Source organism: Megascapheus bottae, chromosome 17 (assembly GCF_031878675.1).
Source record: "Megascapheus bottae isolate mThoBot1 chromosome 17, mThoBot2.hap1, whole genome shotgun sequence".
NCBI classification, from domain to species: domain Eukaryota; kingdom Metazoa; phylum Chordata; class Mammalia; order Rodentia; family Geomyidae; genus Megascapheus; species Megascapheus bottae.
Window position 1 is genome coordinate 3847578 of NC_143525.1, and position 15009 is coordinate 3862586.

Consider the following 15009-nt stretch of genomic DNA (forward strand, 5'->3'; position numbering starts at 1 on the left):
CCCTTCTTCCCCATCAAGCCCAAGGCCCTTAGGACTCATAGACCCTCAGATAACAGTAAATCTGCCTGATGATTTATCTTGCTCATCCAGCTCTCGTACATTTATTATTCCCATCCACAACAGATGGGGAGGCCCCAGTGTGATCCCCGCCTTCTCCCAGGACCCCAGCTTTACCCCTTCCCAACCTCCCAAGGTCCTGTAAATCCTCCCACCCACCCCTGCTTCTGGCGTTTAATGGGACGGGTTTAATTCTTCCTCCTCTGCAGCTGCAAATCAGGAAGCCAGGATATAAAACAGCCTTGAGTAAGTAGGTGGAATGGGACCAGTGGCCTAGGAGCTGACAGGGAACAGGAAGTTCCTCCCCCACCCTCACCCCTTTCCTTCTGCCCTCTCTTTCTCTCTGGAAACAATTCCCTCCCATCCTTTCTTAGCTGGGCTTTTTGTGGGGGAGCGGGGATCGTGGTCTGAGACTCAAACTTGCTATTAGATGCTTTTTTTCATTGGCTAACACTCTCACGTGAGCCAACTTCCAACCCCTGAACTTGCTTTGGATCCTGTCATTGCCTGCAGCAGCTCTGACCCCGAGGTCCATCCATTTCCTTGGGATTTAGAGAGTCTCTGGGCCTTGTGGCCCCTTGCTGAGGCTGCTCAGTGGACAGTAGCCATGCTGACAGCTGGAGGCCAGTGACCATAGCCTGCTAGCAGACTTACATAAGGTGAGCCTGACTTGCAGGTAGGTGAAGACAAAGAGGAATAAACAAAAGACCTGAAAGCTTGGAGTAGAGCTCCGTGGGAGAGCGCTTGCCACGTGTGTCCGAGGCTCTGGCTTCACCTGTGTCTGAGGTTCTGGCCTCATCTGTAGCACTGCAAAAAGAAAAGTGGACCCTGCCCTTATACTCTGGGCCTCACAGGCTGCAGAGCAGACAAGAAATCCATACTCAGCCCCTTAGCACAGCACCTTCATCTTGCTGTCCTCCAAGACATCCTCTAACTCTAAGATGGGAATTCCCTGCAGGGGTTCCATGGAACCTCCACCCCATTGTGTCCCTGGGTTGCTAAGTACTTTCACTTTGTCTATAAAAGGGACAGGACAATCAGGTGCCCAGCAGTCAAGGGTCTCCCCTCACCCTGGACATCTCCCCTTACCTTGAGGGTAAGGCTGTGCCCCAAGACTTTGAGGGCTTACCCTAGTAGGGTCTCATCGTGTATTATTTCATGGCTATGTAGCTCGATTCTGAGGTCTGATATGGGCTGCTGGGTCCAGGAAAGGTCCTGGGTACTGGATGTGAGGGCTGCAGTCCTAGCACTGGCACTGTGGAGCATGACCATGAGCTCCTTCCCTGCTGGACCTGGCTGGACTCTCCATGTAGGGACCTGGCATGACCCACTTCCAGGAGAGGCAATGGGGATGAAGCTGTCCTGTGAGTGTGGGACTTCCAGGGTGCTCGACCCATCAGGTTCTTCCAGGATGGGAGAAGAGGCCTTGAAAAAGTCCAGTTTTCCAGGGAAGAAGCAGGCCCAGGAGAGGGCTGTCTATGTAATGGACCAACCTGTCGTCCCCACTCCTGAAGTGTCCCCCTGCCTACTTCTTCCTTTTTCCAGTCTCAAAGGTCACTGTCATCTTGTCAGTCCTGCTTGGGGTCCCCTTCTGTCCCCCTTTGCCTCTTCTCATACAGTTTACCCCAGCCTCTCTCCCCTTCCTTGTCCTTTCCTAGCGCTCTTGAAAAATAATCATAATCACAATAATTAATAACAACACAGCCCATGGCAGGCCCGAGGCAGCTCTTAAAGAAGCAGCACTCCTTTTCTCCTGGGTGAGCGGGTGGGACCTCAAGAGGTGGCTGTGATGCCACCATGCCTTTGTTCCTGCATCCCTCCTTCAGCTCGGGCTTGAAGGGTGGTATTGCCTGCGCCCTCCATCAGGCACTGGGCCTCCTGTATTTTAATTGAACTGTCTTTTCTTAGAGATAGATGTTTCGCCACATCCAGCTGCTCATGTGTATTGGGAAACACGCCTGTAATCCAGTTCAGCTAAATTAAAAGACGCAGCAGCTGGACTGATTAAACAGGGAGGGGAGATTTGGACAGAGTGGGCAGGGAAGGGGACATTGCTAATGGCACACCCCCCCCTTTTAAATAATGTTTCTGGTAATGCATTTGGGAAAATGTGGGGGGAAAAATAAAAAATAAAGCCGTAGAAATGTTAATGATATCCACAGGACACTCAGCAGGAAATGAGAGTGATCTGGGACTAATAAAAGCCGAAATGTAATTTGTGCAGATATACGAGGAAGGCACAGCCTTGGAGTGGTCCTGGGTTTGCGCATTCCGGGCTCATAAATGCACACCCAGGGACGGCAGGGAAGCGGCTCTGGCTTTGGAGCAGGTTTGGGAAGGGCGCTGTGCCAAACCCTAAACCTCAGGGTGGCCTCCTCTGTAAAGGGGGCAGGGGCAGGGGCAGGGCAGGAGGCACTGGGCTACCCTCACCGGGCTAGGAGCTGCCACCAGCCCCTCAGGTTGTCAGATCCTGTAGCGTTTCATCCAAGCCATCCATCAGGTGGGGATTGAAGTGGGTCAGAAGAGCAGCCACTACTTTGTGTGTTGGGGGCAGCTGGATCAGGACCAAGGACTCTGAAGGCATGGGGTGCCTACTGCAACAAGTGGGTAGGGGGATTCTAGGGCCCTCTGCTAACCTGGACAAGTCCTGCTCTACTGGACTGAGGCCTCTTCTGTCCCCTTCTCTTTGTTGGTCCTTAGACACTGAGTAGATTGTCATTTTTGATGGGGTCTGGACTAAAGAAGAGGGGCAGCTAGACCTCCCTCCTCCACTCCCCCCACTCCACGTCTCCCAGTCTTATTCCCACATTCATCTTTCTTTCTGTGGCCCCTCAAAGAACCTTGGAATCTGTGTAAGGCTACTCAGGCCGCCCCTCCTTTGTGTGTGTGTGTGTGTGTGTGTGTGTGTGTGTGTGTGTGTGTGTGTGTGTGTTTGGGAATAAGAATAGGAAAGTCCCTGTTCTCGTCTGGGGCCCTAGGCCAGACAGGCTGAGCAAGTGAAACTGTCCTTCCAGCCTCTGGGCCAGGGTGGTGTTAGGTACATTCGGAGCCTTCTGGAACTCAAGGCTCATAGCCAGTCCTTGACCTGATTCCCCAAAGCCTGGAGCATTCCTCTCTCTTTCATCCCTCCTTTGAGAGTTTTCTGGGGTGATCATCGCAGCCAGTTTGTTGGGGGAGCCCGTAGCCCAGGCACCCAGGTCTGGCCTGTGTTATACCTCCCCCCAGCCCTACTTCCCTGAATAACCCTTCCTAGCTCTAGGTCTTTTCTGACCCAGGGCCCTGCTCTGGGGCAGCTCAGACTCCTACTGAGTCTAGCTCTTAAAATCATAACCAGATGGGGTTCTCAGTGCTGCCTGCCCCGGCCCTGACCTGTGGAGACTAGGAGGGGCCCTGCCAGGAGGGATGGGACTGCGTCACACCACGCAGGAGGGGCTGGGGCCTGGGCGCTCTCCAGTAGCTGTGGGACTGTGTCTGTCTTCAATTAGTATGCACTCCCACACTCTGGGCCACGTAATCTGTTTATGCACCTATGATATCAAAAGAGGAGGCAGGTGCTGCTGTCCTGCCTTCCCTGGAGTCAGGAAGGGACGCTTTCTGACTATAGTGGCTCCACAGCCCCCAGTTGACGTCTGCTAGCAGCAACAGACAGAGTCCAGATGGCATAGCAGTGATGGGGAGGAGGAGGAGGTGTGTGTGTGTGCACACTCGTGTGTGCATGCGTGTGTGTGTGTGCGTGTGTGTGCGTGTGTGCGCACGCGAGCACACGCGCTCGCATGTGTGTTCCTGGGTATGTGCTGTCACACCAGGCCTTGGTGAGTAGCCTCTCCAGGCTGGGGGCAGAGGCAGATTTTCACGGATCTCCCAGCATGTCTGGGTCACGCTTGAGCACGGCTGCAGGGGGACTAAGATTACAGGATCCAGCGAGCCCCAGGGGACAGGAGCCTGAATTGCCTTGCTCTGCTAAATGATTTTGAGCTGTCTGCAAGGGCTGGGAGGAGGGGAGTGCAGGGGTGGGGGAGCCAGCTAAGAGGTAGGTGGGGTAGAGTGGCTGCTCCCTGGCGCCCTGGTTCTGGCTGGATCTCTTTGCACATTCTCATCCTGGTGGTGGCTGTCCTTGGCTCAGCTGCAGGCACCGTGGAAGTGGGAATTAGGGAGCATACCTTCCTCTACCAGAACTTGTCAATATGTGTACAGCTGGTGGGGAGGCTCTGGGAGGGCGAGAATATCAAGGGCCCTTCATAGGCAGGGGAGGTGGCTGGGAGGGGCGCTGGCTGAGGCAGAAGGACAAGGACATGGCCCATCTGAATAGCTTTCCCTCCCCTACCCCCTGCCCTCCATCTCTCCTTTTTCTTTTCGCAGATAACCAGCCCGAGTCATGCAGTCTTTTCGAGAAAGGTGTGGTTTCCATGGCAAACAACAGAACTACCCGCAGACCTCACAGGAAACATCTCGCCTGGAGAATTACAGGCAGCCCAATCAAGCTGGGCTAAGCTGTGACCGGCAGCGACTTCTGGCCAAGGACTATTACAGCCCACAGCCTTATGCAGGCTATGAGGGTGGTACCAGCACACCCTCTGGCTCAGCGACCACAGTGGCTGACAAGTACCATCGAGGCAGCAAGGCCCTGCAGGGGAGGCCGGCTTTCCCTGGCTATAGCAGCATCCCGGACAGCAGCCCCTACCCGGGACGCTACTCAGGCGAGGAAGGTCTACAGGCATGGGGGGCGCCACAGCCACCACCACCCCAGCCTCAACCCCTGCCAGGGGGAGTGGGCAAGTATGAAGAGAACTTGATGAAGAAGACTGCAGTGCCCCCAGGCCGGCAGTACTCGGAGCAGGGCGCCCAGCTTCCCTTCCGGACTCACTCTTTGCATGTCCCCCAGCCTCCGCCTCAGCTGCCCCAGCCCCAGCAACCCTTGGCGTACCCCAAGCTCCAAAGGCAGAAACTGCAGAATGACCTCGCCTCTCCCCTGCCCTTTCCCCAGGGCAGCCACTTTCCCCAGCATTCCCAGTCCTTCCCTACCTCTTCTACCTTCTCCTCTTCCGTCCAGGGCAGCAGCCAGGGGACGCACTCTTACAAGAGCTGCACAGCACCATCTTCCCAGCCCCATGACAGGCCACTGACTGCCAATGCCAGCCTGGCCCCGGGGCAGCGGGTCCAGAACCTTCATACCTACCAGTCAGGTCGCCTTGGTTATGAGCAGCAGCAACAGCAGCAGCAGCAGCAAGCACTTCAGAGCCGGCACCACGCCCAGGAAACCCTCCACTACCAAAACCTCGCCAAATACCAACACTATGGACAGCAAGGCCAAGGCTACTGCCAGCCAGATGCAGCTGTCAGGACTCCGGAGCAGTATTACCAGACCTTCAGCCCCAGCTCCAGCCACTCCCCTGCACGCTCCGTGGGCCGCTCACCTTCCTACAGCTCCACCCCATCGCCGCTGATGCCCAACCTGGAGAACTTTCCATACAACCAGCAGCCGCTGAGCACCGGAGCCTTCCCCACGGGAATCACCGACCACAGCCATTTCATGCCCCTGCTCAACCCCTCCCCGACCGATGCTGCCGGCTCTGTGGACGCCCAGGCCAGCAACTGCAAGCCCCTGCAAAAGGACAAGATCCCCGAGAACCTGCTGTCTGATCTCAGCCTGCAGAGCCTCACGGCCCTGACCTCACAGGTGGAGAACATCTCCAACACCGTGCAGCAACTCCTACTGTCCAAGGCTGCCGTGCCACAGAAGAAAGGGGTCAAGAACCTCGTGTCCAGGACCCCGGAGCAGCACAAGAGCCAGCACTGCAGTCCTGAGGGCAGTGGCTACTCGGCGGAGCCAGCAGGCACGCCACTGTCTGAGCCACCGAGCAGCACACCACAGTCCACCCATGCCGAGCCGCAGGAAGCCGACTACCTGAGTGGCTCTGAGGACCCGCTGGAGCGCAGCTTTCTCTACTGCAGCCAGGCCCGTGGCAGCCCTGCCAGGGTCAACAGCAACTCCAAGGCCAAGCCTGAGTCTGTGTCTACCTGTTCTGTGACCTCACCTGATGACATGTCCACCAAATCTGATGACTCCTTCCAGAGCCTGCACAGCACTCTGCCACTAGACAGCTTTTCCAAGTTCGTAGCCGGCGAGCGAGACTGCCCTCGGCTGCTGCTCAGCGCACTGGCGCAGGAAGACCTGGCCTCGGAGATCCTGGGGCTGCAGGAGGCCATCGGTGAGAAGGCTGACAAGGCCTGGGCCGAGGCTCCCGGCTTGCCCAAGGATGCCAGCAAGCCACCCTTCTCGCTGGAGAACCACAGCGCCTGCTTGGACTCCGTAGCCAAGACTGCATGGCCACGGCCAGGGGAGCCAGAAGCCCTGCCTGACTCCTTGCAGCTGGACAAGGGTGGCAGCACCAAGGATTTCAACGCAGGGCTGTTTGAAGACCCTTCTGTGGCCTTTGCCACCCCTGATCCCAAAAAGACAACCAGTGCCCTGTCCTTTGGCACCAAGTCCACTCTTGGGGCTCCCGCTCCGGACCCCACCACAGCAGCATTTGACTGCTTCCCAGATACAACCACGGCCAGCTCAGTGGACAGTGCCAACCCCTTTGCCTGGCCAGAGGAGAACCTGGGGGATGCTTGTCCCCGGTGGGGTCTACACCCTGGTGAACTCACCAAAGGTCTGGAGCAGGGCGGGAAGGCTTCGGAAGGAATGGGCAAAGGGGAAGCCCATGAGGCTTCTGCCTGCCTGGGCTTCCAGGAGGAGGAGCCCCCAAGGGACAAGGCAGCCCTGCTCCCCGGGGATTTCAAGCAGGAGGAGGCGGGTGGGGTGAAGGAGGAGGCAGGCGGGCTGCTGCAATGTCCCGACGTGGGCAAGGCTGACCGGTGGCTGGAGGACAGCCGACACTGCTGTTCTGCCGCCGACTTTGGGGACCTGCCACTGCTGCCGGCCCCTGGCAGGAAGGAGGACCTGGAGGCTGAGGAGGAGTACTCTTCCCTGTGCGAGCTGCTGGGCAGCCCGGAGCAGAGGCCGGGCCTGCAGGACCCCCTCTCACCCAAGGCCCCGCTCATCTGCACCAAGGAGGAGGCCGAGGAAGTGCTGGACTCCAAGGCTGGCTGGGATTCCCCATGCCACCTCTCTGGGGAGTCTGTCATCTTGCTGGGCCCCACTGTGGGTGCTGAGTCCAAGGTCCAGAGCTGGTTTGAGTCCTCCCTGTCCCACATGAAGCCAGGTGAGGATAGGCCGGATGCAGAGCGGGCTCCAGGGGACGCTGCCTCCTCCGACCCCACCCTGGCCCCCAAACTGAACAAGCCCGCTGTGCCTGAGGCACCAATCGCTAAGAAAGAGCCCGTGCCACGGGGCAAAAGTTTACGAAGCCGGCGGGTGCACCGGGGGCTGCCTGAGGCCGAGGACTCCCCATGCAGGGCCCCTGTGCTGCCCAAAGACCTCTTGCTCCCTGAGTCCTGCACAGGCCCCCCACAAGGACAAATGGAAGGGGCTGGGGCTCCAGGCCGGGGTGCCTCAGAAGGCCTTCCGAGAATGTGCACCCGCTCCCTCACTGCCTTGAGCGAGCCCCGCACACCTGGACCCCCAGGCCTGACCACCACCCCTGCCCCTCCAGACAAACTAGGGGGCAAGCAGCGAGCTGCCTTCAAGTCTGGAAAGCGGGTGGGGAAGCCCTCGCCCAAGGCTGCGTCCAGCCCCAGCAACCCAGCTGCCCTGCCCGTGGCCTCAGACAGCAGCCCCATGGGTTCCAAGACCAAGGAGACGGACTCGCCCGGCACACCCGGCAAGGACCAGCGCTCCATGATTCTCCGGTCCCGTACCAAACCCCAGGAGATCTTCCATGCCAAGCGGAGGCGGCCCTCAGAGAGCCGGCTCCCCAACTGCCGTGCCACCAAGAAACTCCTCGCTAACAACCACCTGCCCACCACATTCAAGGTCTCCAGCAGCCTCCAGAAGGAAGGCCGGGTGAGCCAGCGGGCAAGAGTCCCCAAGCCTGGCACAGGGGGCAGGCTTTCAGACCGGCCCCTGCACGCGCTCAAAAGGAAGTCAGCCTTCATGACGCCTGTCCCCACCAAGAAGCGGAACCTCGTTCTCCGAAGCAGCAGTAGCAGCAGCAGCAGCAACACAAGTGGCAGCGTTAGCAGTGGCGGGGACGGGAAGGAGGAGAGGGCTGAGGGTTCCCCCAACCTCTTCAGGAGGGTGTCCTCCCCCAAGAAGGCCAAGCCCAAGGGCAACGGTCAGCCTCCCACCAAGCCGCCACCCCTGGAGACCCCCGACACCTGCATCAAGCTCGCCTCCCGGGCAGCCTTCCAGGGTGCCATGAAGACTAAGGTGCTGCCACCCCGGAAGGGCAGGGGCCTGAAGCTGGAGGCCATTGTGCAGAAGATCACCTCGCCCAGCCTCAAGAAGTTTGTGTGCAAAGTGCCAGGGGCCCCTCTTGGGACTCCTCCGAGCCCGGCCCTCCCTGAGAAAGACCGTGGTGGGCTCAAGAGTGCAGGGGTCAGCCCGGCTGGGGCAGAAGAGGGTCTGGTCAGCTTGGGCACTGGGCAGAAGCTCCCCGCAGCTTCGGGAGCAGACCCGTTATGCAGAAACCTGGCCAACAGGGCCTTAAAAGGCAAGCTCGTGAATAGTAAGAAACTGTCCTCAACTGACTGCTTCAAAAGTGAGGCCTTCCCACCCGCAGAGGCCCTGCAACCTGGGGGGTCTGCCCTAGCACCCAAGAAGAGGAGCCGGAAAGGCAGGGCAGGAGCTCCAGGACTTTCCAAAATCCCTCTGGAGAAGCGACCCTATCTTGGCCCAGCTCTGCTCCTTACTCCCCGAGACAGGGCCAGCAGCACCCAGGGCGATGTGGAGGACAACTCTAGTGGAGGTAGTGGAGGAGGAGGAGGTGGAGGAGGCAAGAAGCCAAAGACAGAGGAGCTGGGCCTAGCCTCCCAGCCTCCGGAGGGCCGACCCTGCCAGCCCCAGACAAGGGCACAGAAGCAGCCAGGCCACACCAACTACAGCAGCTACTCCAAGCGGAAGCGTCTTACTCGGGGCCGAGCCAAGAACACCAATGCTTCTCCCTGTAAGGGGCGTGCCAAGCGGAGACGGCAGCAGCAGGTGCTGCCCCTGGATCCTGCAGAGCCTGAAATCCGCCTCAAGTACATTTCCTCTTGCAAGCGGCTGAGGGCAGACAGCCGGACCCCAGCCTTCTCGCCCTTCGTGCGGGTGGAGAAGCGAGACGCATTCACCACCGTGTGCACTGTTGTCAACTCCCCCGGGGGTGAGCCCAAGCCCCACAGGAAGCCTTCCTCTTCCACCTCCTCCTCTTCCTCCTTCTCCTTGGACTCAGCTGGGGCCTCCCTGACCACACTCCCTGGAGGCGCCATCCTGCAGCCCCGGCCCTCCCTACCCCTCTCCTCTACCATGCACCTGGGGCCTGTGGTATCCAAGGCCCTGAGTACCTCTTGCCTTGTTTGCTGCCTCTGCCAAAACCCGGCCAACTTCAAGGACCTTGGGGACCTCTGTGGGCCCTACTACCCTGAACACTGCCTCCCCAAAAAGAAGCCAAAACTCAAGGAGAAGGTGCGGCCAGAAGGCACCTTCGAGGAGGCCTCACTCCCCCTTGAGAGAACAGTCAAAGGCCTCGAGTGTGTGGCCACTGCAGCGGCCACAGCCGCTGCCACCGCAGCCACCGCCACCGCCACCACCACCACCACCACAGCCACCACCACTGGGAAGCCTTCCCGGCCTGATGTCCCAGCTGACCCAGCCAAGCAGGGCTCGCTGCGCACCAGCGCCCGGGGCCTGTCCCGGCGGCTGCAGAGTTGTTATTGCTGCGATGGTCGGGGGGACGGGGGCGAGGAGGCCGCCCCAGCTGACAAGAACCGCAAGCATGAATGCAGCAAAGGGGTCCCCACAGAGCCTGGCGGGGACACCCAGGAGCACTGGGTGCATGAGGCCTGTGCCGTGTGGACCAGCGGGGTCTACCTGGTGGCCGGGAAGCTCTTTGGGCTGCAGGAGGCCATGAAGGTGGCCCTGGACATGGTAAGAAGCCAGCCCGGCTGGGGTGGGGCATGGGGCCCTGAGGTGCAGGCAGGCAGCTGGTGTCTGCAGAGCTGCAGGTTGAACCGATGGTGCCCATGCCACAGAATCCCCCGAGGAGCCGGAAGCAAGGGGGGCAAAGCCAAGGCCCAAGTGAGGTCGAGGCAGGACGTGCTGCTCCACCCCATCCCAGAAAACACCTCTCCACAGCTCCTACCTCCCACCCCACCAGTTCCCACCCCTACCAGCCCCGCCCCCACCGAGAAGCTTGGGTCCAGAGTACATGGGAGGCCCCCAGAATGCAGAGCTAGGGTGGTTTGTGGGAACAGGCGAGTCCTGTTTGCCCTGGGGCAGAGATGGCCCTCAGGTCACAGGGAACATGGAACATGGAACCCTAGCCCACCGCAGCCCCTGTGCTCAGCCCCAAGTACCAGCTCCCCTCCGAGAGCTGTGGCCGCCAAGTGGCTATGAATGGATTCTTCACTTCTCTGTGCTCCCTCAGCTCCAAAGTCAGTGCCTGGTGCCCACCACAGGGATCACGGGGCCACAGTGAGCTAATGGCCATCGTGCTGTTAGTGTGGCACCTGGCCCACATTTAGGACCCTGTATCTGGCATCACAAGGCTAGGAAGACAAGGATAATGCCGGTACTACCGCTGCCAAGGCATCGCAGGCGTGACTGTTTAGGCTCCCTTCCGGGATCCACAGCCTCTCTAGTCCGTGAGAACGCCAGGCAGAGACGGCTGCAGGCCCACAGGCCTCTGTAAAGCCTGCCTTCTCCATGGGGGTGGCTCGTGGAAGTGTCTGCACCCTAGGATAATAGATCTGTGTCTTGCCACTGGGGGGTGTCCTTCTCCCTCTGCACACTTGGGGCTCAGCCAAATCCCTGGCCCCACGCATCTGGTCCTGGTTGTGTGCACACCTGCTTCCCTCTCCTTACCACAGCCTGCTGCAGGTGCCAGGCTCAGGAGGAGCCAGGGCCTGGAAGGGCATGGACTGCCTCTGAGCCGTTTGGTCACCTGGCAGAGCTGCCCAGGCTAGCAGACTCGCCCAGCGCCCTACCTGTGCTCCACACAGGTGCTCTCCTGGTTGCCATATCTGAGGGGCCATAGAGGCTGTTAGCCATGTCCCCTGGGTTTCCTGGGTTTTCTCCATCTCCCCTCGCTGACCCCAGGAATGGCTAGAGACCCTTTCTAAGACCACCTTGCCAAAAAAAAAGCCAGGCCATGTATCACAGTGGCAAGGAATCAGCTCCTGTGCCCCACTGTATACATCCATGGGCTATGGCCCCCTCAGCCCTGGATTGTCTGTGGGTTACTGTTTTGATTTTGTTTTCAGTTTCCTTCCCTTCTCAATTTTTCTCCCTCCTCCCTATGTCCTCTGCCTGCCTTCCCAGCTGTCCTGAAATAAATTCAACTTTTTCTTACCATTAAAAAAAAAATCTAATTGTTCTTGGACCTGCTGGCCCCAGCTGGTGACTACCTTGCCCCTGCCGTTCATGTCAGCCCCACTGAAAACTACCATCTACCCAGAAGCCTCAGCTCTGTGGCCTCACGGGGTGCTGAGGGCCAGGGCTGAGAACTCAGCTTGTCCCCTGTGCACAGCACTGCCTGGCCCAGGCCAGGAGGCACACAGAATGACGCCTTCCCTGCCCAGGCCTGTCCCTGTGGCTCTGACTCAAGCCAGAGAGCTGGCTCACACTGGGCCCACACTGAGCAGGAATTTTCTGGCCACAGTGGGTCTCTCCCTTCCAGCCCTAGCTGGCCTAGGCTGGTAGACAGGGTGTGCTGCCCATCCAGGCAAGAGGCCACTGTCGGAGCCTTGGGGGACCAGGGTATGGCAGGTATGGACAAGTCCCCAAGAGGAAACACCGGGCTGTCCCCATGGACGAATGTATAGGATAACCCTTCCTAGCATCCCTGTAGAGTGGCCTCGGTGCACTTCCCTGCTCCTTCCTGCCTTCCAGGCCTGAAGTCACCCTGCTCCCCTGAAACCAAATGCCCCGAGCCAGATGCCAGGCGTTCATGCCTGCAATCCCAGCTACTTGAGAGGATCACAGTTCAGAACCTTCCCAGGCAGAAAAGGTCCACGAGACTATCTCCAACTAACCGGCAAAAAGCTGGGAGTGGAGCTGTGGCTCAAGTGGTCGAGTGCTAGCCTTGAGTGAAACAGCTAAGGGACCGGGCTCCTGAGTTTAAGCCCTAGGACCAGCACAGCACAACAAACAGTGGTTCAAATCCCAGCTCTGCCTAATGCCACTGTATAGCTCCAGCCCTGATGCTGACCCAGGTAGAGCAGGTGACCATGACAGCCCCCCTTTGCCACCTGTGGACTGAGCTGTGGCCCTGGCGACCCTCTCTTCCTCCTTCCCCACAATACCTGCAATGTCTGAGCCCTGCTAATGCCCTGTCTTCCTAGAGCCTCAGCTTCCTGATCTGCCTCAAGCCCCACTTTGCCATTACCATATCTTGCATCCCTGTCCCATCCAGGTGAGGCCTGGTGACAAAATGCTGCCAATGAGGGGGACACAGGGGACTGAATTGTCTTATTTTGAGGATGGCAGTGTCTGCTTGGGCCTCATGGGGGCCCTGGGACAAACAAGGCCGCTCATAGGCCTCGTGTGGGGGTTGCTGGGACTGGGCATCAGAGATGTGTCTCCATACCTGTTTCTGGCTAAAATGGTACTCAGATGCCTGTCTCAAGGGTTGTTGGGGGATATGGTAAGGCAGAGAGGACCTGTCAACTGTAGCAGCTCCTTGAAAGTTGTAACACCCCACGGGCTGCCGAGGACTCAGCCTCATCCGAGGCCCTGCTGGTGCTGCATCTCTTCTGTGGAGGTCAGGAATTGGGGAATGTTGGATTCCAGATCCTCATGCCATTCTACCAGACAAGAAGAAAGGCTTAGCCCCAAGCAGTTAAAACTGTCTACTCAGAGACAGTGTGAAAGCCTGGCGTTCTAGAATGCTGCTCAGCTCCACTTCACACCTGCTCCTGGCCTCCTCCGCTGCAAGAGCTCAGGTGGAGCCTGCCTCATCCAGGATAGCATTGTGGGCCTGGGCCCGCTAGGTTTTATTTGACACGGGCTCAACCTGGAGCTGTGATCCCAGGAAGGCTTCCCTACTAGTAACCTGGATAAATAACTGTGATACTAGACGGGGTATGGAGGCTTCCTCCTGTGATTTCAACTACTCAGGAGGCTGGGATGTGAGGGTTCCTGATCTGAGGTTAGACCAGAGCACAAGTGCAAGACTATCTGAAAAATGACTAAACCAAAAAGGGCTTGGTGCATGACTTCAGTTGTAGAGCGCTCACCTACTTAGCGAGCGTGAGGCTCTGAATTAAATTCTATTACCACCAAAAATTAGAAATATCTGTGATTCTACTGGGTGCTGGCAGCTCACACATATAACCCTAGCTACTCAGGAGGCTGGGATCTGAGGATCAGGATTCAGGGTTCAAAGCCAGCCCAGGTAGAAAAGCCTGAGAGACTTTTTTTTTTCCGATTGTGGTGCTTGAACTCTGGGCCTGGGTACTGTCCCTGAGCTCTTCAGCTCCAGGCTAGCACTCTGACAGTGCCACTTCTGGTTTTCTGGTGGTTACATGGAGATAAAACTCTCAGGGACTTGTAGCTTTGAACCACAATCCTCAGATCTCAGCCTCCTGAGTAGTTAGGATTACAGGGGAGAGGCACCAGCACCTGGCTGGGAGACGCTAATCTCCAGTTAACCACTGAAAAAGCTGAAAGCAGACCTGAGACTGGAGTGGTCAGAGAACTAGGCCTTGAGCACAAAAGCAGAGACAATGCTGAGACCTGCAGCTCAAGCCACAGGACTTGCCCCAGGACTTGGCTTCGGGGCCTGCATGCCCCTCAATTCCCTTCCACCCTGACTTCCCAGCCAGATCATACCGCTGTGGTTCATGAACACACGTGACCTTGGACCTGCGTCTGTCCCTCTCTTCCAAGGGCTTTCTCTGCATCACCCTCCTTATAGGGCCATAACCCCCCCCACACACACACAAGATGTGTGGGGATGCCAGGCCATCCGGTCAGGTTGACAGGAAATCAGAATCTTGAGGGTCCTATGTCACCCTGTCACCCCCTCTGCACCTGATCTTTGCTGTCCCAGGGAGGTGACTGTCTAACCCTGGTGACGAGCGTGTGGCTCACTGCTGCATGCTCCCACCATGGCCAGGAGTAGACAGCAGAGCACCCACCCTCCCACCATCTGTGCAGTAGGGCTGCTAGCAGGAGCCACAAAGGGGTGAGCCATGCTTGAACTTGTTTTGTTTTGCTCACTTTCCCCATAAGGCCTTACGTCTTTGCCCCGGGCCAGCCTCAGATCATAACCCTTCAGAGCTGTGCCTCCTGAGCAGCAGAGATCACACGTGGAAGCCACTCCTCCCAGTCTAGTATTACAGTTACTGATTCGGTCTCAGCTCCAGTTTGGGTCCTGAGTCAAAACCTAGTGGGCCCAATCATACCATGCAGCTGGGGAGGCTAGGAGCCAGGAGTGAAGTAGGGAGCTGAAGAACATTCTAGAACATCAGGTTTTCATACTGCATCTGAGTGCATGGTTTTAGCTACTTGGGCCAGGGATAAGGGTGTATGACTGTAGTCCCTGATGCTAGGGAAGGAGGATACAGGGTTCCAAGCCAGTCTAGGCAAAATTAGTGAGCCTCCTGTCTCAGAACCAAAATACAAGCCAGGCTGTCATGACTCATACCGGTAATTCTAGCTACTCTGGAAGCTGAAGCCTAGAGGATTATGGTTCCACACCAGATTCTTTTCTCCCAGAATAAATCAGCAAACAGCAGGACTGGTGTGGCTCAAGGAGTAATGCATCAACCAAGCAAGCATGAGGCCTTAGGTTCAAATCCCAGTGCCACCGATTAAAAAAATAAAATAAAAAAACAACCAAGGACACACCATTCACAGCATGCGGG

General features: G+C 57.9%; 1 protein-coding gene across 2 annotated transcripts in view; it reads left to right on the forward strand.

The window, feature by feature from the left end:
- Positions 1-15009, forward strand: part of Rai1 (retinoic acid induced 1) — a 125147-nt gene that overhangs the window by 103214 nt on the left and 6924 nt on the right. For both annotated transcript variants that reach the window (XM_090349401.1, XM_090349402.1), the window contains one exon: positions 4417-10069. In XM_090349401.1, coding sequence (XP_090205527.1) covers positions 4433-10069 — 5637 coding nt within the window. In that variant the 5' untranslated portion in view covers positions 4417-4432. The remainder of the gene's footprint in view (positions 1-4416; positions 10070-15009) is intronic.